The sequence below is a fragment of the Silene latifolia genome, chromosome 2 (genome assembly GCF_048544455.1).
Source record: "Silene latifolia isolate original U9 population chromosome 2, ASM4854445v1, whole genome shotgun sequence".
NCBI lineage: Eukaryota > Viridiplantae > Streptophyta > Magnoliopsida > Caryophyllales > Caryophyllaceae > Silene > Silene latifolia.
In genome coordinates this window covers 128,985,585-129,012,211 of record NC_133527.1, presented here as the reverse complement: position 1 = coordinate 129,012,211, position 26,627 = coordinate 128,985,585, and the positions used below count along the sequence as shown (strand labels likewise).

At 37.4% G+C, this 26,627-nt stretch overlaps 1 protein-coding gene across 1 annotated transcript; it reads left to right on the top strand.

Annotated features, from left to right (window-relative positions):
• The first annotated feature begins 5,486 nt into the window (after positions 1 to 5,486).
• Positions 5,487 to 6,302, top strand: LOC141641300 (uncharacterized). The gene is made up of 2 exons (XM_074449971.1): positions 5,487 to 5,720; positions 5,805 to 6,302. Exons 1-2 carry the CDS (start codon positions 5,487 to 5,489, stop codon positions 6,300 to 6,302), a joined length of 732 nt encoding a protein of 243 aa, XP_074306072.1.
• The last annotated feature ends 20,325 nt before the right edge of the window (positions 6,303 to 26,627 follow it).

The following is a 26,627-nucleotide window of genomic DNA, read 5'->3' as shown; positions in this document are numbered from 1 at the left end:
TGAAATCAAACCAGATCGTAGTTCTGAATGTGTGTGTGCCTAAGCGAGATGTTAGGACCTTAAAGTGTGAGGGTCACGATGGTAAATTCCGTTTGGTGACTCGAAAAATTGATTTAAGATAATTCCTCCTTGATCATAAATCGAAGAGGTGCAATTTGTGAAAATGTTCCTTCTCATGTGAGCACGCTAAAAAGTGGACCCTAAGGGTAGATTAGGTATGCCCCGTTCTCGATAGCAAAGCATTCGAGGACTCCGTATCTGGGTCAGGGTGAAAATGGCTTCGACATTAGGAAATGTGGAGCTTGGTAATAATAGGTTTGTTTGACAGATAAAAATCTGGAGTTGAGGGTCACGATGGTGAATTACGTTTGGTGACTCGAAAGTTGATTGGAGATAAATACCTCTTGATTATGAATCGAGGAGGTGTAATTTGTGAAAATGTTCCTTATCATTTGAGCACACTAAAAAGTGGACTCTAAGGGTAGATTAGGTATGTCCCGTTCTCGATAGCAAAGCATTCGAGGACTCCGTGGGGATTGTGGTGAAAAATGGCTTCAACATTAGGGAATGTGGAGCTTGGTAATAATGGGTTTGCTTAACAGATAAAAATCTGGAGCAAGAATTTTGTGGTGTTTAGGCCGAAGGGTAACGGCTTGTAGTGTGGTACGGAATGGGGTATCCGGCTTGGCGAGGCCTGAGCACGAAATAGTTGGTAAATAACATGGGATCAGATATCCATGTCTGGACCTTAAAGGTTAAGGTGTGATATTACGAGCTTGAGAGGGAATCCTCATAAGCCTAGATAGGTCTCCCTGCAACAGTCTCTAGAAGGACTTAGGGGTGAAGCAGTTTTGGCTATGATCTTGAGGGGACTCCCCAGGATCCTAGATAGGTCTCCTTGTAACAGTCTGTAGAAGGACTTAGGGGTGAAGGAGTTTTGGTTGAGGTTTTAGTGTTTGGTGTTTTGGACTTGTGGGTCCGGGATTTGATGTGTTGGACTCGTTGGTCCAGGCTTTGGACTTGTTGGTCCTAGACTTGGTATTTTGGACTCACTTTGTGACACCCCTCGATGAGGCATCAAAATAACTATTAAATCTAAGCGGAAAATACGATATTTTTAAAACCTTTAAAAGTTTAAAGTGCGGAAACCACCATAAGTGATCAAACGAAAATGAAAAGAAAGATAATTAAGTTTTACAATTAAAAACAAAGTGCATTAGGGAAAAGATATCCCACGAATAAGCGCAAGTCTAAAGATAGGTTAGTCTAAGAAAACGATAACTAAAGTCCAAGGGTCAACGTTCTCGCTAGCTCACACGTCTTCCCCACATAGTCTGCATCACGGACCTGTCATTCATGTAAACATGAACGCCACAGTCAGTGGGGAGTAACTCAGGGTTCTCCCAGCCACAATATGTCAAAATACAAGTAAGCAAGAACTTAATTAAACATATTGATCATACATCATACTTGAATAATAATGAACAAGGGGATATAAACGATAATCATAATGAGATAGGCATATTACATTCATGATGAGATAGGCATATTACATTCATAATGAGATAGGCATGGTACATTATATTAAATATGCATTCAAGGGAGTAGAATAACTAAGTCAACCAATTTCATATTAACTCGACTCAACTATTCATGTGAAAAAATTAAAGATCATATGGAAGACACGAATATGGTCGTTTAGACAAAAACACGCAATTCAAGGAAATATAACATAGATATGAGATTAGTCATCGAATCATATGAATAAGATAAATAACAGATCAATTAAATAGAAAATACATGGATGGAAACCATAGCCATTACTTTGAAAATCTCTTAACAAACATTGCACGGGACGTGGCTACCAATGTCGCATTCATACTTATGGCTTGCATCTCACCATAAGAATGGATGAGAACATCGATCCCGGCGATCATATCGCAACTAGAGTCTTGCATCTCACCTCTAGTATCCGATAGGACCAAGACTCTCACAAACAATCATAGGAGACATGAACTCTCGTATATAAGGACACGTCAATGACCATAATCAAGCAAGACATTTATGTAGTATGGACTCACAAGACAAACACGTAGACTCCAACCTCTTGGTAGGACGACGATAATAATACGGTCCTAGTCTAAACCTGGATCCAGACTCTCGGGATGGGCGTCACCCGATTCGACAAACGATATAGCAATCGTATCCAAGACTCGAAACATGGCACGCACTCATATCCAAAGGTCGAGTAACATCTAATTGGAAATATGACTCACACTCGTGACCAAAGGTTCTAAAGGGAAAACATAACCCAATCCGGAAACATGGATCACACTCGTGACCAAAGGTCCGAAGAAAGGCGGAAGGATACCCTAGTTTGGAAACATGGTTCACACTCGTGACCAAAGGTCCGAAAGGGAGAACATAAACCCATCCAGGAACATGGCTCACACTCATGACCAAAGGTCCAAAAGGGTAAAATAAGGGATGTCAAGTCGTCACACAATATAAACCGTCACACTCGGGTCACAAATACGAGTAACAATGATTATATAAATGTGACGTAAACAATTCATTTGGAGCATGTATAAGTACGAGAGTATAACAAATATCAGATACTCCCATGATAAATGAGTGTCAATACACCATACACAAGCGTTAGAAACAAGTTTAAGATGCATACCCAATAAGAAACATAAAACCCAATCTATAACAACAAGTTTAGTACTCGACTACAACAAGGGTCAACTTTAAACGGTCATAACTTGAGTTCTATAAATGATAATGAGGTAAAACAAGTTGAAGGTGATAGCTTATCCTCTTACGGTTCTAACGGTAGGTTATAAGCCTCAAACAAACAAGTAACGAAGAAGTTATGGCCATTTTACGAAAACTGGTCCAGACTGTGGCGCAGCCTGCGCCGAGGTGCGCAGCCTACGCAAATCACTTATTTGCACGACACAACAAATTCATCTTCATCCCCAAATTATTTTTTATCATGCCATTACCATCCCAATTGCACCATATATTACCCAAGTAACTTTATACAAGTATTAAGGGTGAAATCAAAGCATAAAAGAGGGATTAAAACACAAAGTTCGATTCAAATTCAAACAATTCTAAACTAACAACTTCATGACATAATTAAGCACAATTATTAAGCATGAATAAGACTGATTCTTTACTAATTCATCCATGTATACAAAAGACTAGAAACTTCTTCAAACCACCAAGAGAGATTCCACACAAAACTCATTTAACAACAAACAAGTAAAGGGTCGGATGGAATTTGGTATTATGATATGGATCATATTCGGGAAGCATTCCAGAATACCTTTATGGACCTTTTTTCATCATCGACTGACAACATGGAGTGGAGAGATCGTTCAGTTTTTGAAGATATGCTCAAACATCTTCACCACTCTTTCTCACGGGATGAGGTGGACCGTCTTAGCAGTCCTTTCTCCGCTAAAGAGGTTCGTGCTGCAGTTTTTCAAATGGGTGCACTTAAAGCTCCGGGCCCTGATGGTATCCCTACAATATTCTACCAAAAGTGTTGGTCTATGATCAAAGGCGACTTTAACAAGGCGGTCTTATCCATTCTGAATTCTGGGAGGATATTACGGGAACTTAATAGGACATTCATTGCACTCATCCCAAAGAAAGAAAGCCCGGAAGGGGTTTCGGATTACCGTCCAATTAGTCTCTGTAATGTGGTGATGAGAATTGTGACAAAATGCATTACCAACCGCTTGTCAAAGGTGATGTGTTCGTTAGTCAGTGAAACACAGAATGCTTTTATCCCGGGGAGGAACATCAGCGACAATATTCTGGTGGCCCATGAGGCCCTTAATAAAATTTCGATGCATAGGCATGGGAGACAAGCATTATGTGCTTTCAAAGCAGATATGAGTAAAGCGTACGACAGAGTTCGTTGGGACTTCTTGGAGGCGGTCTTGGTTAGGTATGGCTTTCCTCAAAATTTGATAACACTTATGATGAATTGTGTTACTTCGGTGAGCTATGAAATCCTGGTGAATGGGATCCCTCTGCCACAATTCCATCCGCGGTGTGGCCTGAGACAAGGTGATCCCTTATCTCCATATTTGTTCATTCTGTGTATGGAAGTCCTCTCCCGGAACATGGAGCACGCTAATGAGCAAAGGTTAATTCATGGAATTCAACTAGTCAGGGGGGTTCAGCCAATTACACATCTCTTCTTTGCGGACGATTCGGTGTTCTTCTTCAAGGATAGGGGAGGCGGTGGCCCAGTTAGTGCGTATTATAAATGACTATTGCGAAGCCTCAGGCCAAAGGCTAAACATTGAGAAATCTGGGATACTCTTTAGTCCTAACACCACTTTGATTAGGACTCAAAGGATTATGCAAGCTTTCAATATAAAAAAGAACAATGGCATTGGAAAATACCTCGGGATCCCGGCGGAATTCAAAGAGTCAAAACAAGGGATTTTTACTGCTCTCATTGAACATGTCACCAGACGCATATCTTCATGGAACGGATTTTTCTATCACCAGCTGGACGACTTACTCTGATTTCATCGGTTCTATCCAATCTCTTCAATTACTTTCTATCGGTCTTTAAAGTTCCGGTAAGTGTGGCAAAGAAGATAAACTCTCTTTTGACACAATTTTGGTGAGCAGGATGTAAGTTGGGGAATAAACTCCACTGGTGTAGCAAAAATTTTCTGAGTTTACTAAAGAGTGCGGGTGGACTTGGCATTCGAAATGTTCAATGTCTCAATCAGGCTTTGTTGGCTAAACATGGCTGGCGAATTGTGTCTGGGGAAAAATCTATGTTCAGTAGGATCTTCAGACAAAAACTTTTTGGAACACAGGTCTTTCTTCATGGGATGACCCCTATCAAGGGGTCCGGATGCTTGTGGGGCATACGCAGCATCCTTCATGGTTTAAACTTTGTACTGGAGAATATTGGATGGAAACCTGGTATTGATTCGGTGTTAAATGTTTGGACCGCAAGATGGGTGGGGGGAGACCGGCCGGAACCTAGAACTGAGTGGCTGGACCACAATTCTAGTCATCTGGCTTCTTTACAGGTCCAACACCTTTTTCTTTCTGATGGTAACTGGAATGAAGTCTTTATAAAAGGCTTGTTCACAAGGGAATGGGCGGACCGAATTCTTACTATACCACGTTGCGAAGTAAGGCAGAGGGATAAGACTTACTGGCCATACACGACGACGGGAGTTTATACGGTGAAGAGTGGTTATGGATTAATATTTGAGGACTTCATGAACAAAGTAGGAACTGTTAAAGACAAAAGTAGACTAACCGATCGGGGCCGACTTTTATGTCGGTCAGTGCTTTGGAACTTACCAGTCCCTCAGACGTGGAAAATTCTAATTTAGAAGATTATCACCAATATTCTGCCTCTCGGACAAGAGTTCCTTAGGCAAAATATAGAGGTGGATACCTCCTGTAGCATGTGTGGCGGTGATCAACGAGCGATGGAAACATCCGAACACCTCTTTCGAGATTGTGGTCTTTCCAGCCGAATTTGGGCAGGCTCTGATTTAGGCATTCGGGTGGAAGGAGCATGGGGCGTGTCTATATCCGACTGGATATGCAACTGGATTCGCTTTCTCTCCAAAAGAGATGAGGGGACTCGTGAGGTGATCCTTTTTATAGCTACCTTATGGGTTATATGGTCAGTGCGAAACAAGATTAAATATCAGGATCAGGTCCTTACATCTCAAGGTATCACCAATATGGTCTTCAAAGTTATCCGGGAGCAAACAAACATCTTGTGGAAGTCCTTCAATTAGAGACAGCATCAAGCTGTCAAAGAAATTGAGGAAGGGACACCTCAAACGGAAGCTTTGGCTATTCGGAATGGTCGCCCGGTGTGTATTCTGGGCTTACCGACAAGTTGTGCGGTGGTACGTGTGAAGGTTGATGCTAGCTGGAATAGTAATTATGAGGCGGCTTTCGGATGGATTGCTTCTGATGGCACAGGGAGGGAGCTGGAACGGAGGCAGGCACGTATCAGGGCGGAATCGGCTCTACAGGCTGAAGCTTTGGGGATTCGAGATATTGTGATGTGGGCACAAGAGCGGCGATTTCTCCACTTGGATATTTCTTCGGACTGCCTACAACTTGTCACTCAATTAGCGGAAACTGAAAAGGAGGATCACGGGATTACGGGTATCCTTGAAGATATTCGGACTTCCTTTAGCTTTTTTCACTGCTTAGTTTTTAACTTTATTCCGAGACGTTTCAATGGCTTTGCGCATAATCTAGCAAAGCAGGCCATGAACTTGTAAAACCTTCATTTACAGCTGCCAAAAAAAAAAAAAAAAAAAAAAAAAAAACATGTAAAGAATCTAACTTTAACACACATGTGAACAAACTATAACATATATAAACACTCAAATTGACATAATGTCGAGTAACCCATCACCGTTACCTTTTTGCACTTAAATCCACAATAGACTCGTCTACCTTTCAAGAATCCACTTCCGGATTAACTAATCTTTCTCCTAAACATAAGAAAACACAAATTAAGACTAAGAATCGAAATTAGAAAAAAGGTACCATGTATAAATGGCTCGACAGCCCTATATAAGGAGGAAAGTTGGTTCCTTTCTTACCTAGAAAGATGGAGGACGATGAGAGGAAGAGATAGACGCGAAAAACACTTGATTCGGATAAGAATTGAGCAAGTTATGAAGTTTTGAAGATTTGTAAGAGAAGGGTGTAAAACTGGTGTTTGTTGAATATAGTGTGCTGAAATTTTGAGGAGGGAGATGTAGTTAGGGTTTCCTTCATGATTTTTATGAGGAGGAAGGAGTAGTATCTGAGCCCATTAGTCATACTAGGCCCAAAATGCAAGATTGATTCGATACACACGAGAATTTACGTCTCAAGCCCACTACAACTCAAGACGGAAAATATTATTATTATTATTATTATCCGACCAAAATATTTATTTTTATATAACTTAAGCTTTAGAAATATAATATTTATAAAAATCATGTTTAATAATGAAATTAATTTAAATTAAATAATTTAAAATATAATTAAGACAGTAGATGGTTAATTAAATTATAAATGTCAAAAATGGAAAATTCGCGGGTGTTACAATCAAATCACACCATGAATTATAAGACCTTACCCGAACTCACCCTTGAGTTCTTGAGCTCTTTCGAGTTTCATAGGTCTAGGAAACCCGGTTTCATTGTTTTTGTTACCTTTCGCTTATTTAATGAAGAACATAAGTTGGACTTAGCGGATTTCGCCGCTATCTTTGATTTGCCTCACAAAGACTTACCGACCGAATCACCCGATGATTATAACCCCGTTTTAACTTGGGATGCCATTTCTCACTTGACTTTTCCGGGTTGGGATCATACACCACATCAATTTATTCATTATCCCGACATAAGGAATTGGCAAAGGTTTATGGGATGGACCTTTTTTGGTAGAAATGAACCTCACTCGGTGAGGAAGATTGAGTTAGAAATCTTGGGTGCTTTCTTGAATGTTAATGGTGATGAGAAGTGGGGAATCAATATCCCCTACCACTTTGCGGTCCACTTGACCAAACAAACTAACACCAAGAATAGTTGCATTATCTTAGGTGGTTTGGTCACTAAAATTGCTCACCATTTGTATAGGTTTAACCAAGAGACTACCGGTTTGAGACCATTGCTTGAGTCTAGGTCTAAGGGAGTTGGTCTTGATTATGAATATTTTCTTTTTTGTAATTGGTTTAAAGATGCTCATCCCAACATGATTTGGAAGATAGGTAGGCAAGACTCCATTCGTCTACCCGAGGAAAAGAAAGAAATAAAGGCTTTGGTTCACACTAAGCCTCGTCGTGGAAGTGACCCCTTTGTTAGACCGACCTACCATTTAGCCCTTAGAGGTGAGTCAACTACCACCGTTGAGAGACGTGTGGGAGGTCAATCCTCCCAAGCACGTCATTCCACCTCTAGCATTGAGTCACCATCTAGCATAGAAATGATGAATATGATGCGGGAAATGAACTTAGGTGTTAATCAAATTCGTGATGACCAACGACTTGCATTACATCCTATATATGATCATTTTGCTAGGCAAGGAGTTATCCAACCCGAGGGGCCACACCCTTCATTCTATACTTATCCTCCGGGTGGATTTCCTCCTCCATCTCCTATTCCCCCTTCCCCTCCTCACAATGATGCAGGTACATTTGCTCAATATGAACCCGGCCCGGACTTTTGTGGTTCGGATTATGAGGCTGAGGCATTGCAAGGAGGCTATGGAGGATATAGTGGCTATGGTGGGATTAGTAGTTATGGTGATGGTCTTGGTAGTGTCTAAGATATTGGTGAGTATGTCACTCCTCTTCAAGGGGATGACTCAAGTGGAAGTGGCCAACAAGGAGAATCAAGTGGTAGTGGCAAGAAGAAGAAGAAAGGGAGGAAGGGGTTCAATTTTTGGCCCTTTTCTTAGTTGATTGATGAAGAAATCCCCCGAATTCATGCTAGCTTGGGGGGGGGGGGGGGCTAGCAAGTTGAGTAAGTTTTTAATTGCTTTGCATATTAGTTTAGATCTTGCAACCCATTAAACATAACCTATAGTCCTTGTTTTGTGTTTTGAGCCATTTTTATGGTTTGATTGGGTGATTTGGATAGTTGGCACATTGAGGACAATGTGATGTTTAGCTTGGGGGGGATTGCATTTGCATATAGTGTAGTTTGCATGTAGTGTAGACAATTTGAAAATTTTTGAGAGAAATTAACAATAGCTTGTTGCTAATGATTTATTCTTTAATGATGGAATATTAGCTACATGGGGATGTCTTGACATAGTAGGTGGGAGATGGAGAATGAACCGAATAGGCTTGATCTTGACTTTTGGCAAGCTACAAAATTGATAAGGTAGAACCTCTTTTAAGGCCATTTCATCTTTATTTGGTCTCACTTAGGTGAGTGTAGGTGTCTCCTGATAATGTGTGTTACATCAAAACGCACAAGTATGGTCTTCATGTCATTTCTTGGTAAGCATGCATTCATTTGTTTTAGCATTTTGGAGCCATTCACATGATATTTTAGCCTTTTTGACCCCTTCACAAAATTTATCCTTAGCTACAACATTAAAATTGCCTACCCTTGTTGAGCTAGTAGCTTAGTTGGATAGTGTTTGGGTGCTCATTGGGATATGTTTGGTTGTTTGAAGTCATGTGAGCTTGGTCTTAATGCTCGAAAAAAAATGGAAGAAAATGAAAAAAATGAAGAAAGAAAAATGAATGAATGAAAAAAAAAAAAAGAAGTGTGCATTGAAAAAGAAAAAAGAAAGAGAAGAAGAAGAAGAAGAAAAGATATGAGGTCTCAAGCATTATTCATTATATTTTGGAGAAATTTCTTATGGTTTAAATTGCAAAATTGGGTTAGAATTGGGATTGAGCATCCTTGCATTTTGGTAGTTGCTAGCTTGACTTAGCTCCACATTACCATAACTCTTTTGTTCCCCCTTTTTTACCCATGTTTATTTGCCTTCTTCCTACCCATTTGGCTTCTTTATCATGCTTACATTTGATTGTCTTTGCTTGCTAGTTTTGACATGTTTACCATATTAGATTACGGGCACATTGTTATAAGTTGAGGATAGTTGAGTGTTAATTCACAAAAATTGTCCTTTCACATATAAAAGAGTTTGAGTGTCCCGTGAGAGTCCATAAGTCAAAAGATCATGCAAGAGCTTAAAGGTTCATTCAAAGTTTTCTATGCTACGTCGTCTTGTAAATCTCATCCATGTCTTGCTTTATTCCTTGCCCATGTTGTTTTGGGTTTTTAAATCATTATGCTTAGCTTGTTTAGGATATAGCAATTGATGGGATTTGGTCTCTTGCTTGAGGACAAGCAAGGATTTAGCTTGGGGGAGTTTGATAAGTGCATATTTTATACATTTTAACCCCCTATATTAGCTTGTTTCTACATGTCTTTAGCACTTATCTTAAGTGTTTTATAGCTAATATTTGCATTTCTAGTTGTTTTGGATACTTTGACATATTTTGTAGGGAATAAGCTTTTTGGAGCTAAAATAACTACAAAGTACTAGAAATTGCAAGCTAAGAGGAAAGAAGACCAAATGGACTAAGGATTGGATGTTGCATGGACTTTGTGCCTCAAGTTGCATGGATTTTTGCATGAGAATTTGTTGGATCAATTAGCAAAATACAAATGAGATCAAACATCCAAGTCAAGCCCAAATTGCAAGTCTAAAGTCAAGGGGAAAGCATGGGATTCCAAAAGATCTTAAGATGCCAAATGCAAGCATTAACCGGGTGATTAATCGCACATTTATTCACCCACTTAGGATTCTCCAAGGAATTAAGAGAGGATTTAAGCCAATTAATCGAGGAACATACGACCCCGATCGGGGCCGCCCAACCCCGATCGGGGTTGCATGCTCATTCAATTCTTACGTTTTCTCCTCCTCTCCTATAAATAGGAGAGGTATTCCTAGGTTTTGGAGATCTCATTTGTATTTTGCTAATTGATCCAACAAATTCTCATGCAAAAATCCATGCAACTGTTGGAATATGTGTCCTCCGACAATAATGCGATCACGACTGTTGATCATGATGATCACATGTTTAAATCTCATTATAAAGAATACCATTGGGAAGTAATATTGTTACTGTCAACTGGTCAACATATATCGGTAATGATTGGCTGACTAGAGTTTGACATTACTGTCGTGCGACGGTGGTGATCAGTTGACCCCCTAGGTCATACCTATAGGGCAACACTCTTAATTGATTATTTAATTAATCGTATAATGTTACGAGTTAATTAAATTACTTGAAAATTGGCGGACGATTTTGGAAGTAAAATTTACGTATCAAATTGAAATGTGATTAAATGAGATACGGTCTGAGTAATTAAATTGTATCATTACTCGGATGAAATAAATTGTTTAATGTAACAATTAAATTTGAATGAATTGTTATAAATATAATCTGTTGTGATTTATAAATGGTAAAATATTTTGGCACAAGTAATTATGAAATTACTAAGTCGATTTTTGTATGTGACGTATTTTTATTAATACGTTGATTTTTAATATGTTAAAAATACATAACAAATTTATGTCACATATGACATGTGACATATTGACAATTGACAAAAATAATATGGAATCCATATTATCAAATGGACCAAAATTACAAGAAGAGGATTAAGTTAATTAATTATTTAATTAGTAGCTAAACATAATGATTGTTTTGCTTCAGTAGCCATGCAAGCCTATGGTGCATTGTGAAGACAAATAAGTCCATGCATTGGCTCCCCTTTACCTCTCCTCTTACACGGTTTTGAGAAGCAAAACCCATCATTGTTTTTTCCATAATTTTTACCTAATAATATACTAAGTGTAGTGTATTATTCATTCATTCAATCTATCATCCAAAATACATTTTTAGAGAGAATAAAAATCCTCCTCTCCTTCTCTCTAAAAACCGAAACATTTATGTGATTTATAAAGTTTTTGGTTCAATTTTCTACTAATTAATATTATACTAGTTCTTGTAATATTAATTAAATTAAGAGAAAGCCTTGGGTATAAAGCTTAGGGAGAGATCCTATACTTGGATCTTGGTTCATCCATAAGGAAAAGCTCAAGAACAAGAGAGAAAGGTGATCTCTCTTGTGCCCAATATAACCGAAATCATCATTGTAAGGACATGATTTCTCCTCTATTTTATTATTGTTTGCATGCATAAAATCCGTTTTAATTTTATGACAAATTAATTTATAACATATATGAGTATGTTAGTATGTATATGAATCTACATTTCTTTCAATTGGTATCAGAGCCACGGTTGTTTGCATGCAAATCGGTTAAAAGTTTTTCCGAGTTATAAGAATAATAAATAAAACTTGTAAAATTTGTGTTATTATGATATATCACGAAAGTAAACCATGCATGTTAATATTTCTGGTCCTAAAATGTTTTAGGATATTTTGGTTAATTTTTCGGATTTTTATTGTTCATAATTTTCAATAATGGCATTTAAATGTGATTTTATGAGTAAAAATGTCATTTTTGGTCTAAAATTAGCTATACTTCGAATTTTCAATTGATTTTTGGATATGTTGTCACATATATTATTTTGAGATAACCTGTAAATTTTCATAATTTTTGGACTTGTTATGCTCGAAAAATGAATTTTTCATTATTAAATTCGGATTTAGGTGAAAAATAGGTTAATATGAGTTAAATTTCGAATCTGGTCATAGAAAATTAATATGTTGTCACATGCAATTTTACAAGATGTGTGTAAAATAATTGGCTATAAAGAAGTATTTTTGCATGATTTATGGATTTTTGAAGAAAAATGGCATAAATAGTGACATTATTAGTGGAAAATTAATAAAACATAATCTATGACTTAGGAAAAACGTCTAATGTTGCATTTTATTATCTTTTTCAGATCTAAAATTGAAAAGTTAGTGAAAATAGTTTTTCCATGTTTTTATGATTATTTTATTAAAAAATCGATAAACCGCAACATTGTTTTTCCGGTAAATTTTTCGAAATTTTTAACCTAAGATTTTGAACATTATGAGTGTCATGGAATTTTTCCAGAATGTTCATGAGTTTAAATTTCAAATTTTGAATTTATTTGAAATTTTGTGATTTATTTGAAGTATATGGCTTATTTTTGTAATTTTTGGTCCATTTATGAACAATTTTATAAAATAAGGGTTAATTATGGTCAAATTATTAGTGAAGACTAAATTTTGAGTCCTAAGAGGTTAGGGTAATTAACTTATGCATAAATATGAGTTTATGTATTTTTGTGATTATAAAATGTTGAAATCACGCAAATCCGTAAAAACCGAGTAATATACGATATTGGCTAATTAAAGGCGATTTAGCATAAAATTGAGCATGTTCATACATATTATAATGCTGCATTTTCCTTATGATTGTCATAATTTTAATTTATGTAATTTTGAATTATGTAATTTTACTTAGTATGGCCTTAGATTTTAATTGGTATTTCCCGAAATGTATGGGAATATCGATTCGGTTGTAATTTTTATTGTGATCTCGTATCACCGTTTTGTAATTTAATAGATTTATTTTATTTTAGTTACAAATGTATAATAGGAAATTATGTAATTTGTTATGTAATTTTATTCATTCCGGAGTTCCAAAAGACGGATTTCTTCAAGAATGGCGATACATAAAGACGGTGTTACCTCGAGATGCGTGCCACAACCGAAGTTCAAGGGACCAATGGAGTTGGTTTCCGAATATGTAATAGTTAAATAGTTTTTCTATTTTAGGAAAGGCCATACTAGGATTTATTTATCTTTATGCTTGCATTTTATTTTATGTCACATGCATCGCTAAATCGCCATAACTAAAACATGCATCATTATTTTATCGAGTTTATCGACCGTGTCAATTAGAATTATCGTAGTTCACCGCTTTAGTTCACTTAAAACGTGATAGATAATAAATTGACATGACCTCTCGCTAAAACAAACAATTGAGACATAGCCTTACCAAATAGTAGAAACCATGAAAACCTATTTCGCGAGGGAGTGCACTCGGCCCTACCGGGGTACAAACCTTGTTACGTAGGGGAAGTGGGTGATGAGTGTTAATCCACCGAGTTCATGTTAATGAGGGTTTCATCGGCCATACCGTGCCCAAGTTGATGTGGATTTGGACAATGGACACATTTATTCGAAATTTGGATTGAGCTCAACGGAAGTATTCGCGACCGTAGTTGCATGTGTTCCGGGCTATAGATAATTATTAGAGTAATTTTATCGACCAAGAGTTCTAGAAGTAGAATCGATTAAAACGTTAATCCACCGAGTTATATTGATAAAGGTTTCATCGGCCATACCGTGCCTAAGTCGATATGAATTTGGGTCTTGGAATCATTTATCTAGTTGGGTAGAGGTCACTAGAAAAATGCATAAAACTTGTTTAAATTATACATTTTACAAGTATTATTAAAACGACATTTGTTTTACTCCTTATATATTCTTGTTTTGTAGACCACTTCTTTTTCATAACAAATAGCAACATCAACACCAACTCCTAATGCTACACCACTCGCTAGTTCGTCTTGGCTCCGATCCTTTATGGATCGATGTAAACTTGAAAAGAATGGGTCAAATTTCTCCGAATGGGATGCCCAACTCAAATTAGCCGCCGAAGGTGACGACAAGCTTCGTTACCTTACCGAGGCCTCTCCACCCGAACCCTCCACTAGGTCCACCGCGGCCACTAGGGAAGCATATGAGGCTTACCAAAAGGAGTCCGCCGCAATGAAAAATGTCTTAATATTTGCGATGGAGGCGGACCTCCAAAGGAGAGCCTTTAAAATGGGCAATGCTAATGAGATTTACTCCAAACTTGTGACCATGTTTTCACAAACTCCGCGGATCGTCCAATATGAGGCGGCCGCGGCATTCTTTGATCTCGACTTCAAAGAGGGCCAAAAGGTTAGCCCTCATGTGCTCAAACTCATGGAGCTTGTCGAGACCTTGAAAATCCAAAAGGTTGAAATCCCTAAAGAACTCATCGTAGATAGGATTCTACACTCCTTGTCCAAAGTCAAGGCATATGTGCAATTCCGGGTGAATTTCAACATGCAAGACAAGGATGTGTCTCTTGAGGAATTGCACAAGTTACATGTGCAAGCCGAGAGGGACATGGGGTTAAATGTGAACCCTCCCAAAGATGTGCTTAACATAAGCACTAAGAGTAAAGGGAAATTCAAGAAGAGTGGAAGGAAGGGTAAAAAGCAAGCTCCCACATTCACCAAAGCTAAGTCTTGTGAAGCTAGCACCTCCAAAGTCAAGAAGGGTCCTCTTGATAAGTGCCATTATTGTAATGGCACGGGACATTGGAAAAGAAATTGTTCCAAATACCTTGGTGATATCAAAACTGGAAAGATCACTCCAGTAGGTAAATGACTATCCTTCTTTTATGTTTCTAAATTCAACTATGGTAATATGATGCAAAGTTGTGATAATGTATCTCCCTTTTTATTGTAAATAGGGCCTCCACCAAGCAAAGACAAAGAAAAGGAAAAGCAAGCATAAGAAACCATGGAGAAGCTAAGGATAGCTTTTATGGAGCTTTGCTTTTCATTGTCTTATTTAAAGTTATGTTTTGAATTTTAGAACTTTAAGTTTCCGTGTTCGACATGGAAAAGTATTTTGGATAATGGTTTGTATTTTGGATGATGGTGACTTGGTTTGCAACCCAAGTCACCCGTTTTATCATTTATCCTTTATGTTCTAAATTTTCATCTTTAAATGCTTGCTCTTAGGAACATAAGATTATTCACTTAAAGTGATCTAATAGACAAATATAATGACGGGTTTCATTATATGTCCACATGCTTAAGGCGTGTGTATGATCATTTATAAAGTAATTTTGAGTCTATGAACTCTCTTAAAGGAATGTCAATCACCAAGTACACATATGAAATCAATAACCATTAGTCTATCTATGAGATAGTTCTCCTTATACTTCAACATCATTATTTGTGTCTCATATGCTATCTTTGAATGTCTAGTGTATTCATTCTAAAGATAGAGTGGGAGAAAAAATGAGGACACAAGAGGACACAACACACAAGGCAAGATAAAATTGTGTACTTGTGTATATGAAGATCTACGCAAGAGAGAATGATTTGAATGAAGGTATATTTATTTACATAGTATGCCGAATAGGTCTCAAGTTAGTTCTATATGACTAAAGAGACCAAGTGAAGTAATCATAAGAGTATATTCTCAAGATAACTACACGAGGAGACCAAAAAAAAGTTTTGGAAGAAAAATGACTAATGTAAAGTCTTAACAAGTTTTTGACTAAGTTTATGAAACATTTGACCAATAGTTTCAACCTTGAGATTTACTTAAGAGCCTAAATGAATCAAAGTAACATACTAGTTATGATCGAGTTGCAAAGATTGATATACCGATATCTTCAATGGCCAAAGTTTTTTTAACCACGCAAATGTCATTACTTAACCTCCTTATGAAATGGTTAAACCTCCTTCCAAAAGGGTAATTGTGAAGGACGTATTCTAGATATTGTTTATATTTGAAAATGACATTACTACACATCTCGAGGTAACATGAGTGTGTTGGAGATTTAAAATCTCTTTCCGTAAGGTTAAGATGAGACCACTTCAAAATAGGTATTTTGAAAGGATATGATGGGAACATATATGGTTTTATCCTAATAACTTGGCAATGCGATTTATATTTCAATTCTTGAATAAATTTCGATTGAGAAGTCAATCTCGAAATGTGTAGAATTGAGTGGAGTTAGGAAATTCTCATGTGAAGACATGGAATTTAGTGGGAGCTATCATCTTTGAATGTTTACAACTCATCACTCATTAAAGAATGACGAGCTAATACCTTCTTTCATAAAAGAAGCATTTGAGTTTTCAATTCTGGATGAAAATGGACTATGATGAATCCAATTACATCAAGGGATGTTGGGTTAGTATTAAGAGATGCACATCGTGTCAACATTAACATAGGTTATTCATGTAGATGAAAATGGGATTGCCATTAGCAGTCATGGTCGTTCATTAAATCTATGAACGATTGATCTCATGATTATTAGTAACTAATGTTTCCGCCATTAGAATAATCATGTACATGTCCAATTGTGAATCATATGCATAAGAGCATGATGATTGATTGGTGAGCCATAATAGAAACGTCATGAATTCTCAAGTAGAATCCGATGAACGATTTCGGTGCTTGACGGAATGTTCCATTGTATGTTAAGAGGTTACACATATTGTAGAAAATCCGAGCACATATAAGGATTTATGAGAATCCCAAATCTTTCAAGCCTAGAAAGAGAAATGAGAAGTTTTTGGAAAGATGCTTGGTTGAATAAGAGGTTATTCAAGATAATCTTTCCTGGTTAAGCTAGGACTTGTGAGAAGTACTAAGCTAATAATCTTGACAAATTGTTACAAGATTCTACAAAACATATACCTAGTGCATTGTGTGCGGATGGAGTACTTGATCAGTACAAGTTATATCATTCATCACAAATTCGTTCGCTATGTGATAGTCGATAAGAAAGTTCTTTCAAGATTAAAGAACCGAAACCAAGGTCGGGAACCTTGATGTGTACTTGGTAAGATTCATGCTATGAGATAGAACATGAATGTGAAGGAGATTGCAAGTGTAAGAAGTTTGAACACATGGACACATGGGATGTTAAACTTCTATTGCAATCAATAAGTGTTTACACTTATGATATACATCACAAGGTTGTAATATGATATTGACTACCCGAGTGTGATGTCGACATTGTCGTTTGAGTTATTATTAACTCACCTTGTACATTGTTATATCCGAACGGGTTGTAGAGACAATTGAACCCCGTTAAAGTGAACATGGATTAACATTGTAATTGCCCATAGTTACTTATATGAGGTGACGTCTCGAAGTGACTAGAGTGTGATGCGATTGGTGGCAAGTTCAAGTGCCATAGAGTCATGTGAGATGACTAGTCGATCACATAGGCAGACTGTTAGGAACATTTTGTCGGGCCTAATGACCGCTTATAGAGTCCTGGCAAATTTATATAGCCTGGTCGTGGTGAGAGCTGCTATAGTATTCAAATGAGTCGATTCTTTTGACTAAAGACTATTCTCCTAAGATGGCACAGTTTCAGATTAACTTTGATTTGTGTTACTACGACCTTCGTAAATGGGGTCAAATGGGCATATTTTGGGTTATGATGGCTGTGGCTAGTCGAAGGGAATGAGTGCGATAGGAATTGTCCACCCCTAGTCAGGGTTATAACAATATCTCAGGGTCACTCGAGGAGTAATGAACTGGAAATGCGTGGCCACGCTCGAAAAGTATCTATGATAGATAAGTCTGGTCGATCAGTTATTCTCCAGATCGAGGAAACCACTCTCGATATGATCACTTGCAAGTACGACCTGAAAGACACCTTGCATTGAGTGGGAGATAGTAATAGGACAAGAGAATTGGTGACGCACACTTGTCGAGGACAAGTGGGAGATTGTTGGAATATGTGTCCTCCGACAATAATGCGATCACGACTGTTGATCATGATGATCACATGTTTAAATCTCATTATAAAGAATACCATTGGGAAGTAATATTGTTACTGTCAACTGGTCAACATATATCGGTAATGATTGGCTGACTAGAGTTTGACATTACTGTCGTGCGACGGTGGTGATCAGTTGACCCCCTAGGTCATACCTATAGGGCAACACTCTTAATTGATTATTTAATTAATCGTATAATGTTACGAGTTAATTAAATTACTTGAAAATTGGCGGACGATTTTGGAAGTAAAATTTACGTATCAAATTGAAATGTGATTAAATGAGATACGGTCTGAGTAATTAAATTGTATCATTACTCGGATGAAATAAATTGTTTAATGTAACAATTAAATTTGAATGAATTGTTATAAATACAATCTGTTGTGATTTATAAATGGTAAAATATTTTGGCACAAGTAATTATGAAATTACTAAGTCGATTTTTGTATGTGACGTATTTTTATTAATACGTTGATTTTTAATATGTTAAAAATACATAACAAATTTATGTCACATATGACATGTGACATATTGACAATTGACAAAAATAATATGGAATCCATATTATCAAATGGACCGAAATTACAAGAAGAGGATTAAGCTAATTAATTGTTTAATTAGTAGCTAAACATAATGATTGTTTTGCTTTAGTAGCCATGCAAGCCTATGGTGCATTGTGAAGACAAATAAGTCCATGCATTGGCTCCCCTTTACCTCTCCTCTTACACGGTTTTGAGAAGCAAAACCCATCATTGTTTTTTCCATAATTTTTACCTAATAATATACTAAGTGTAGTGTATTATTCATTCATTCAATCTATCATCCAAAATACATTTTTAGAGAGAATAAAAATCCTTCTCTCCTTCTCTCTAAAAACCGAAACATTTATGTGATTTATAAAGTTTTTGGTTCAATTTTCTACTAATTAATATTATACTAGTTCTTGTAATATTAATTAAATTAAGAGAAAGCCTTGGGTATAAAGCTTAGGGAGAGATCCTATACTTGGATCTTGGTTCATCCATAAGGAAAAGCTCAAGAACAAGAGAGAAAGGTGATCTCTCTTGTGCCCAATATAACCGAAATCATCATTGTAAGGACATGATTTCTCCTCTATTTTATTATTGTTTGCATGCATAAAATCCGTTTTAAATTTATGACAAATTAATTTATAACATATATGAGTATGTTAGTATGTATATGAATCTACATTTCTTTCAATTGGTATCAGAGCCACGGTTGTTTGCATGCAAATCGGTTAAAAGTTTTTCCGAGTTATAAGAATAATAAATAAAACTTGTAAAATTTGTGTTATTATGATATATCACGAAATTAAACCATGCATGTTACTAGATTTATAACAAACATTGCACGGGACGTGGCTACCAATGTCGCATTCATACTTATGGCTTGCATCTCACTATGAGAATGGATAGGAACATCGATCCCGGCGATCATATCGTAACTAGAGGCTTGCATCTCACCTCTAGTATCCGATAGGACCAAGACTCTCACAAACAATCATAGGAGACATGAACTCTCGTATATAAGGACACGTCAATGACCATAATCAAGCAAGACATTTACGTAGTATGGACTCACAAGACAAACACGTAGACTCCAACTTCTTGGTAGGATGACGATAATAATAAGGTCCTAGTCTAAACCTGGATCCAGACTCTCGGGATGGGCGTCACCCGATTCGACAAACGATATAGCAATCGTATCCAAGACTCGAAACATGGCACGCACTCGTATCCAAAGGTCGAGTAACCTCTAATCGGAAATATGACTCACACTCATGACCAAAGGTCCGAAAGGGAAAACATAACCCAATCTGGAAACATGGATCACACTCGTGACCAAAGGTCCGAAGAAAGGCGGAAGGATACCCTAGTTTGGAAACATGGCTCACACTCGTGACCAAAGGTCCGAAAGGGAGGACATAACCCCATCCGGAAACATAGCTCACACTCGTGACCAAAGCTCCAAAAGGGTAAAATAAGGAATGTCAAGTCGTCACACAATGTAAACCGTCACACTCGGGTCACAAATACGAGTAACAATGATTATATAAACGTGACATAAACAATTTATTTGGAGCATGTATAAGTACGAGAGTATAACAAATATCAGATGCTCCCATGATAAAAGAGTGTCAATACACCATACAGAAGCATTAGAAACAATTTTAAGATGCATACCCAATAAGAAACATAAAACCCAATCTATAACAACAAGTTTAGTACTCGACTACAACAAGGGTCAACTTCAAACGGTCATAACTTGAGTTCTAGAAATGATAATAAGGTGAAACAAGTTGAAGGTGATAGCTTATCCTCTTACGGTTCTAACGGTAGGTCATAAGCCTCAAACAAACAAGTAGCGAAGAAGTTATGGCCATTTTACGAAAACTGGTCTAGGCTGTGGCGCAGCCTGCGCAAATCACTTATTTGCACGACACAACAAATTCACCTTCATCCCCAAATTTTTTTTTATCATACCATTACCATCCCAATTGCACCATATATTACCCAAGTAACTTTATACAAGTATTAAGGGTGAAATCAAAGCATAAAAGAGGGATTAAAACACAAGGTTCAATTCAAATTCAAACAATTCACTACTACAAATACAGGCAACCACAACGGCCCTTTAACAACGCTTATTCACGAAAATCATCAAAACACGTTGTAGAATTTATTCCGCGAATTTTACCAAACTTAATTACAACAGTTATGTGTTGTTAACCGTTGTTATTGGTTTTAACAACGGGTCATACTTAAACAACCGTTGTTAATGAAAAAACTAATAACAACGGTTAAATTTTAACCGTTGTTAATGGTTTGGCGCCAAATTAGTGAAAAGTAATCACAACGGTTATATTAGAACCCGTTTTCAATACCTTTTAACAACGGTTGTAGACTCAATAACCGTTGTTATTAATATTATGAAAATCCTAAGAACAACATATTGCTTTATTCTGCTATACGCTACAAACACAAACACAAGCTAATACTGCTACTATATCATCCTCCATTCCTCCCTGATCGTCTCTCTGTCTTCATCTCCGTTACTGTTGTCACGTCTTCTCTCCCTCATCGTGTTTATCAATCAGGTATATATATGTTTCTTAGCAACGCTTATAACTAGATATAGGATTTTTTGGGTTATTATCTAATTTGTTGATAATTTAGCTTAATTGCTTTCCTGAATTTCGTTTATTTGTTTGCCTATTATTGTATTTTCTGAATTAGTTGCCTATTATTACGAATGTAGAATAATGACTCGAACTTAGATGATTGATGCAAATATGAGTGACCGCACCTACAAGGATGGTTTAGCTGAATTTTATGAATTTGTTTCGAACAATTTGAAAGGTTCTTCTAGTATTGCATGTCCTTGTGAAAGATGTGGTAATATTAGCTATATGGCTTTTCCGGACGTTAAAATACACCTAGAAAAGTGGAGATTTAGTCGATCCTATACACTTTGGATTTTTCATGGGGAATCATTAGAGGAAGAGAATAACTCGGAAGAAGATGATGTTGAGGTACACGAAAGGCTAAGCGATGATCCCGAGTTTGCCGAGTTTTTGAGTTGGAAGAGTTGGAAGTAGAGAAGTTGAATGTTGGGTCTATAGATAATGAAGAGAATGATGATGAGTCCATTGCTTTTGAAGATGTAGGTGATGACACTAGTAATTGGGATGACCTTAACAACATGTATGAGAAGTTGTGTGAGTCGAAGCACCTCGTATCCTGGTTGTAAGTTCACAAAAATGTCGGCTGTGGTGAAGTTGTATAATATCAAGGGGGCAAATGGGGTGAGTGACACGTGTTTCACTAGTTTTTTAGCCTTGATAAAGGAGTTGCTTTCTGATGGTAATGTTCTACCTGTTAAGACATATGAGGCGAAAAAACTAATAAGAGGAGTGGATATGAAATATGAGAAAATACATGCATGTCCAAATGATTGCATATTGTATCGGAAATTATATCAAAACTTAACCAATTGCCCTAAATGTTTGGAGTGGCGTTATAAGGATAAGGAAGGGATCCCGGCTAAGGTGTTGTGGTATTTTCCATTGATACCAAGAGTCATAAGGATTTATGCGAATCCCGATGATGCAAAAATGTTAACTTGGCATGAAACAGGAAGAATAAATGATGGAAAGCTAAGACACCCGGCAGAGGGTAAGCAATGGAAATCGTGCGACGCTAAGTATCCCGAGTTCGGCAATGAACCTAGAAACTTACGTCTAGCGCTGTCCACTGATGGAATGAACCCACACGGAAACATGAGTAGCCAACATAGTACTTGGCCAGTAGTGTTGGCTATTTATAACTTACCTCCATATGTGTGCATGAAAAGAAAGTATTTGATGTTGTCGTTGTTAATTTCCGGCCCTAAACAACCTGGAAATGATATAGATGTATATTTGGAACCTCTTCTAGATGATTTGCGATTGTTGTGGGATAGTGGGATAGAAGTATTTGATGCATATAAGAACGAAACTTTCAATTTGAGAGCGATGTTATTGTGTACAATAACCGACTATCCGGCTTATGGCGACCTTTCCGGGCACACAGTTCATGGGAAAGAGGCTTGTCCATTGTGTGGGGAGGATATCGAGTCCGAATACTTGAAGTCTTCTCGTAAGTATGTGTATATGGGAAATAGGAGGTTCTTGTATCATGAGCATTGTTATCGCAAGATGCAGAAAGCATTCAATGGAAGACAAGAACTTCGTCAACCTCCTAGAATTTTGAGTGGGCATGAAGTTTATCAGAAAGTAAAGCATATTGAGATAGATTATGGGAAGAAGAGCGGCTCTAAATTGTCTACTCGTGGGTATAAGAAAAGATCCATATTTTTTTATAAACTTCCATATTGGCCGACTGGAGGTCGAGGCATTGCCTCGATTTCATGCACATTGAGAAAAATGTGTGTGATAATATTATCAATACCCTTCTCGAATGTTCTGCTAAAACAAAGGATAACGCCGCAGACTAGGGAAGATATGAAAATGATGGGTATTACGCTAGAGTTGGCACCACAGAATAGAGGTAATCGTACATTTTTACCGCCAGCAGCTTTTACCCTTTCACGGAATGAGAGAAAAGAGTTCTGTGCATGCTTGAATGGAATTAAAGTGCCACATGGTTATTCGTCGAACATCAAAAGCCTAGTGTCGATGCAAGACCTAAAACTCACCGGGTTAAAGTCACATGATTGTCACACTTTGATGCAACAATTACTACCTGTGGCTATTCGTTCCATTTTACCTGAAAAGGTAAGATATGCTATAACTAGATTCTATCTCTTCTTCCAGTCCATATGCGAGAAAGTCATCGATCCCGATGACGCGGATTCATTGCAGGACCTCGTTGTAACCTCTCTTTGTCAGTTGGAAATGTATTTTCCACCCTCTTTATTCACTATCATGATTCATCTGACCATTCACTTGGTTAGGGAGATTTTGTACCTTAAGCCCGTGTACTTGAGATACCAGTATCCTTTCGAAAGATTGATGAAAGTCTACAAGGACTATACATCTAATCGGTATCGTCCGGAAGGTTGTATTGCTGAACGCGCTATTTTAGACGAAGCTCTTTCATATTGTTACGCTCATCTCTCCCCTGAGGAGTTGATTGGCGTTCCTAAGAATCGTCATAGTGACTGGATGACCGGAAAAGGTATTAGGGGCCGGGTTGAAAAAATTGTGACACGTGAAATGTTGCATTTAGCACACATGTATGTGCTAAACAACGAAGATGAGGTGCAACCTTATATTCAACAACACAAAGATGAGCTCAAATACGATCACCAAAACAAGACCGAGAAGTGGATTGCGAACGAGCATACGAAGACGTTTCCGGAGTGGTTTAGGAATATTGTCTTACGAGTGTCTCGATCAAACTGGTGATGACATCTCTCCTAGGTTACTACGTCTTGGTTTAGGTCCAAATGCCAGGGTCACCTTTTACAACAGTTTTGCCATTAATGGATATACTTTTTACACCCGCGAGCAAGATGAGTTGAGCACAATGCAAAATAGTGGTGTGAGTTCTGAATTTGAGGCAATGCACTTTGCTACTTCAAAAGATAAAAAGCCTATTTGGGGAAAATGCCTTTATTATTGTGTTATTCAAGAAATATTGGTACTAGATTACATTGATTTCACAATGCCTTTGTTTCGATGTAACTGGGTTGATAACAACATCCATTGTGTCCGAAAGGATAAGATGGGATTTACGTTGGTCAATCTGGGTAAGGTTGGCAATAATAAGGATGATCCTTTCATAATGGCATCCCAAGCTAAACAAGTGTTCTATGTCACCGATCCTATGGATAAGAAGTGTGTTGTCTTGTCTATAAGGAGTAGAAGGAGTAGTCCATCCGATAATGGTGATGATGATCAGGATGTCGTTTTTGAGGGAATGGATCACTCTACCACTGTATCTTATTTCGACGATGTTGACACTGATCATGAAGACACTGAAAGCATCTATATGCGTGATGACCATGGTGAAGGTATTTGGGTTAACGAAGAAACTATGACATCAAGAAACGCCCCCGATCCCGAGATAGTTCATCAGGACACGGTGATATGGACGACCAACATTTTGAGTCATTTTCGGACCAATAATTTGATGGTTTAATTTATTGGTAAATCAATAATGGTCATTATATTGTTAAATAAAAATTCCCAAATTTGCATGGCATGGTAAATCCTGTAGCTTAGATATGCAGTATGCATGCATGCTGGTGTTGTCTTATTTTCTTGATCTTATTATTAGATGTGGATGATGGTGTTGAAATTGCTGAATAATGTTACAGTATATGGTGCTTCTCTTCATTAGAGTATGTATTGTTATTCTGAGTTTGGACCGTAATGGAATTACTGATAATTTTAAAAAAAAAAAAAGAGGTTCAACAATAACAACGGTTATATTTAAATTACCCGTTGTTAATACTTTTAACAACGGGTGTAGTACCTCTACCCGTTGTCAATTATTTTTTTGACATATTTCATTTTGGCGCAAATTTGGTGAAAATATATTACAACGGGTATATTTTAACCGTTGTAATAAACTTTTGACAACGGTTGACTTTTATTGACCCGTTGTTATTAACATATAACAACGGTTCTTCTTTGAGCACCCGTTGTCAATAGTTTGTCTTAATAAAAAACTAATATAGAAACCCATACAGCATGCCATACACAAACACACACAACATTATTAGTTCAACCGTTGGTATCCTGTGTTAATTCTTCTCTCTTCCTCGCTTTTTACATTTCGCCGCCGTGCCGCCCTTGATTTCCGACGCCCAGATTCCGTTGTCTACCCTTATCATCCTGCTCGTTCTCTTTATCATCATCATCAACAGGTATGTTCACTTTAATTTTGTGTTTCGTCGTTAGGGTTTTAAGACGATCATCTTGTTTCTTTTTCATGCATCTGTTTGTTTTTCGTCTTCTTTGTTATCTTTATCATCCCGCATCATCTACTTCACTCCTCTTATTAGGGTTTAGGATTTTAGAAGCTCAATCTGTTGTTTTAAATTTTCATTCCTATTAGGGTTTCGGGTTTTAGATAATACTCTGCATGTACGTTGTTAAGTTGTTCATTTCCAGCTATATCATTCATATTTTTGTTTTAGGATTATCATTGGTGAAAAACGTAAAAGAAGTCAAAAGAATAATGAGCCTGGTGATAATAAGCCTGGTGAGAGGGGTGCTACGAAGTGGCAGAAAGTCCTTGCAGATATAGCCGCTAAACAGCCGTTCCAAATAACATGGAGTGAGATGGGTTTCCCTCTTTTGGTCCAAATGCGGGTCTTTTCTCCAGTTGGATTGGTACTTGCACAAGACAGTTTGTGCCTATCCATTTAGATGATTTTAGAACTTTGAATCCAAAATTGGCGGAGTTATACTTGGCTCGTGTAAAGGAAGGCTTTATTATACCCGATAAAAGCCATGATGAGTATTTAATGCGAAGCGGCGGATGTCCACAGCGGTGGAGGTGTGGCGTTGCTAGGGATTGGTTGTATGTGGACAAGGCAACGGGGGAGATGCGTAAGAGCCCACCGGAAAACAAGTGTCCCACCTTCAAGCAGGAACAATGGGATCTTTTCAAAAAGATGAGAACTACTGAGAAGTTTCAGGTTAAATATCCTCGCCTTTTAACGATTTACCTATCATTTTTTTAATTAATGAGTCCTTTATATAATCTTTTTATTATCTCATCTACTTGCGCTTTTATATAATTATTTGAAGGCCGTTAGCAGAAGAAATCGTGCTAACATTTCATGCAAGAAGGGGAAATGGTATGGTTCTCGAGGCGGTTCTGTAAAGATAGAAGAGGACCTCGTAAGTAGCATGCATTATTCCCCTGTGAGACTTTATTTTTTTAATCACACTTGGACTTGCATTGATACACATTTACCTGTATAAATGTTACCATGTTAATGTGTAGGTGGCAAAGGGAGTGAAAGA

Excerpts from the sequence above, each read along its gene's own strand:
- LOC141641300 (XM_074449971.1), top strand. The coding sequence starts at position 5,487 with ATGGAAACATCCGAACACCTCTTTCGAGATTGTGGTCTTTCCAGCCGA. Across the intron at positions 5,721-5,804 it reads AGATTAAATATCAGGATCAG|AGACAGCATCAAGCTGTCAA; the intron begins GTCCTTACATCT and ends TCCTTCAATTAG.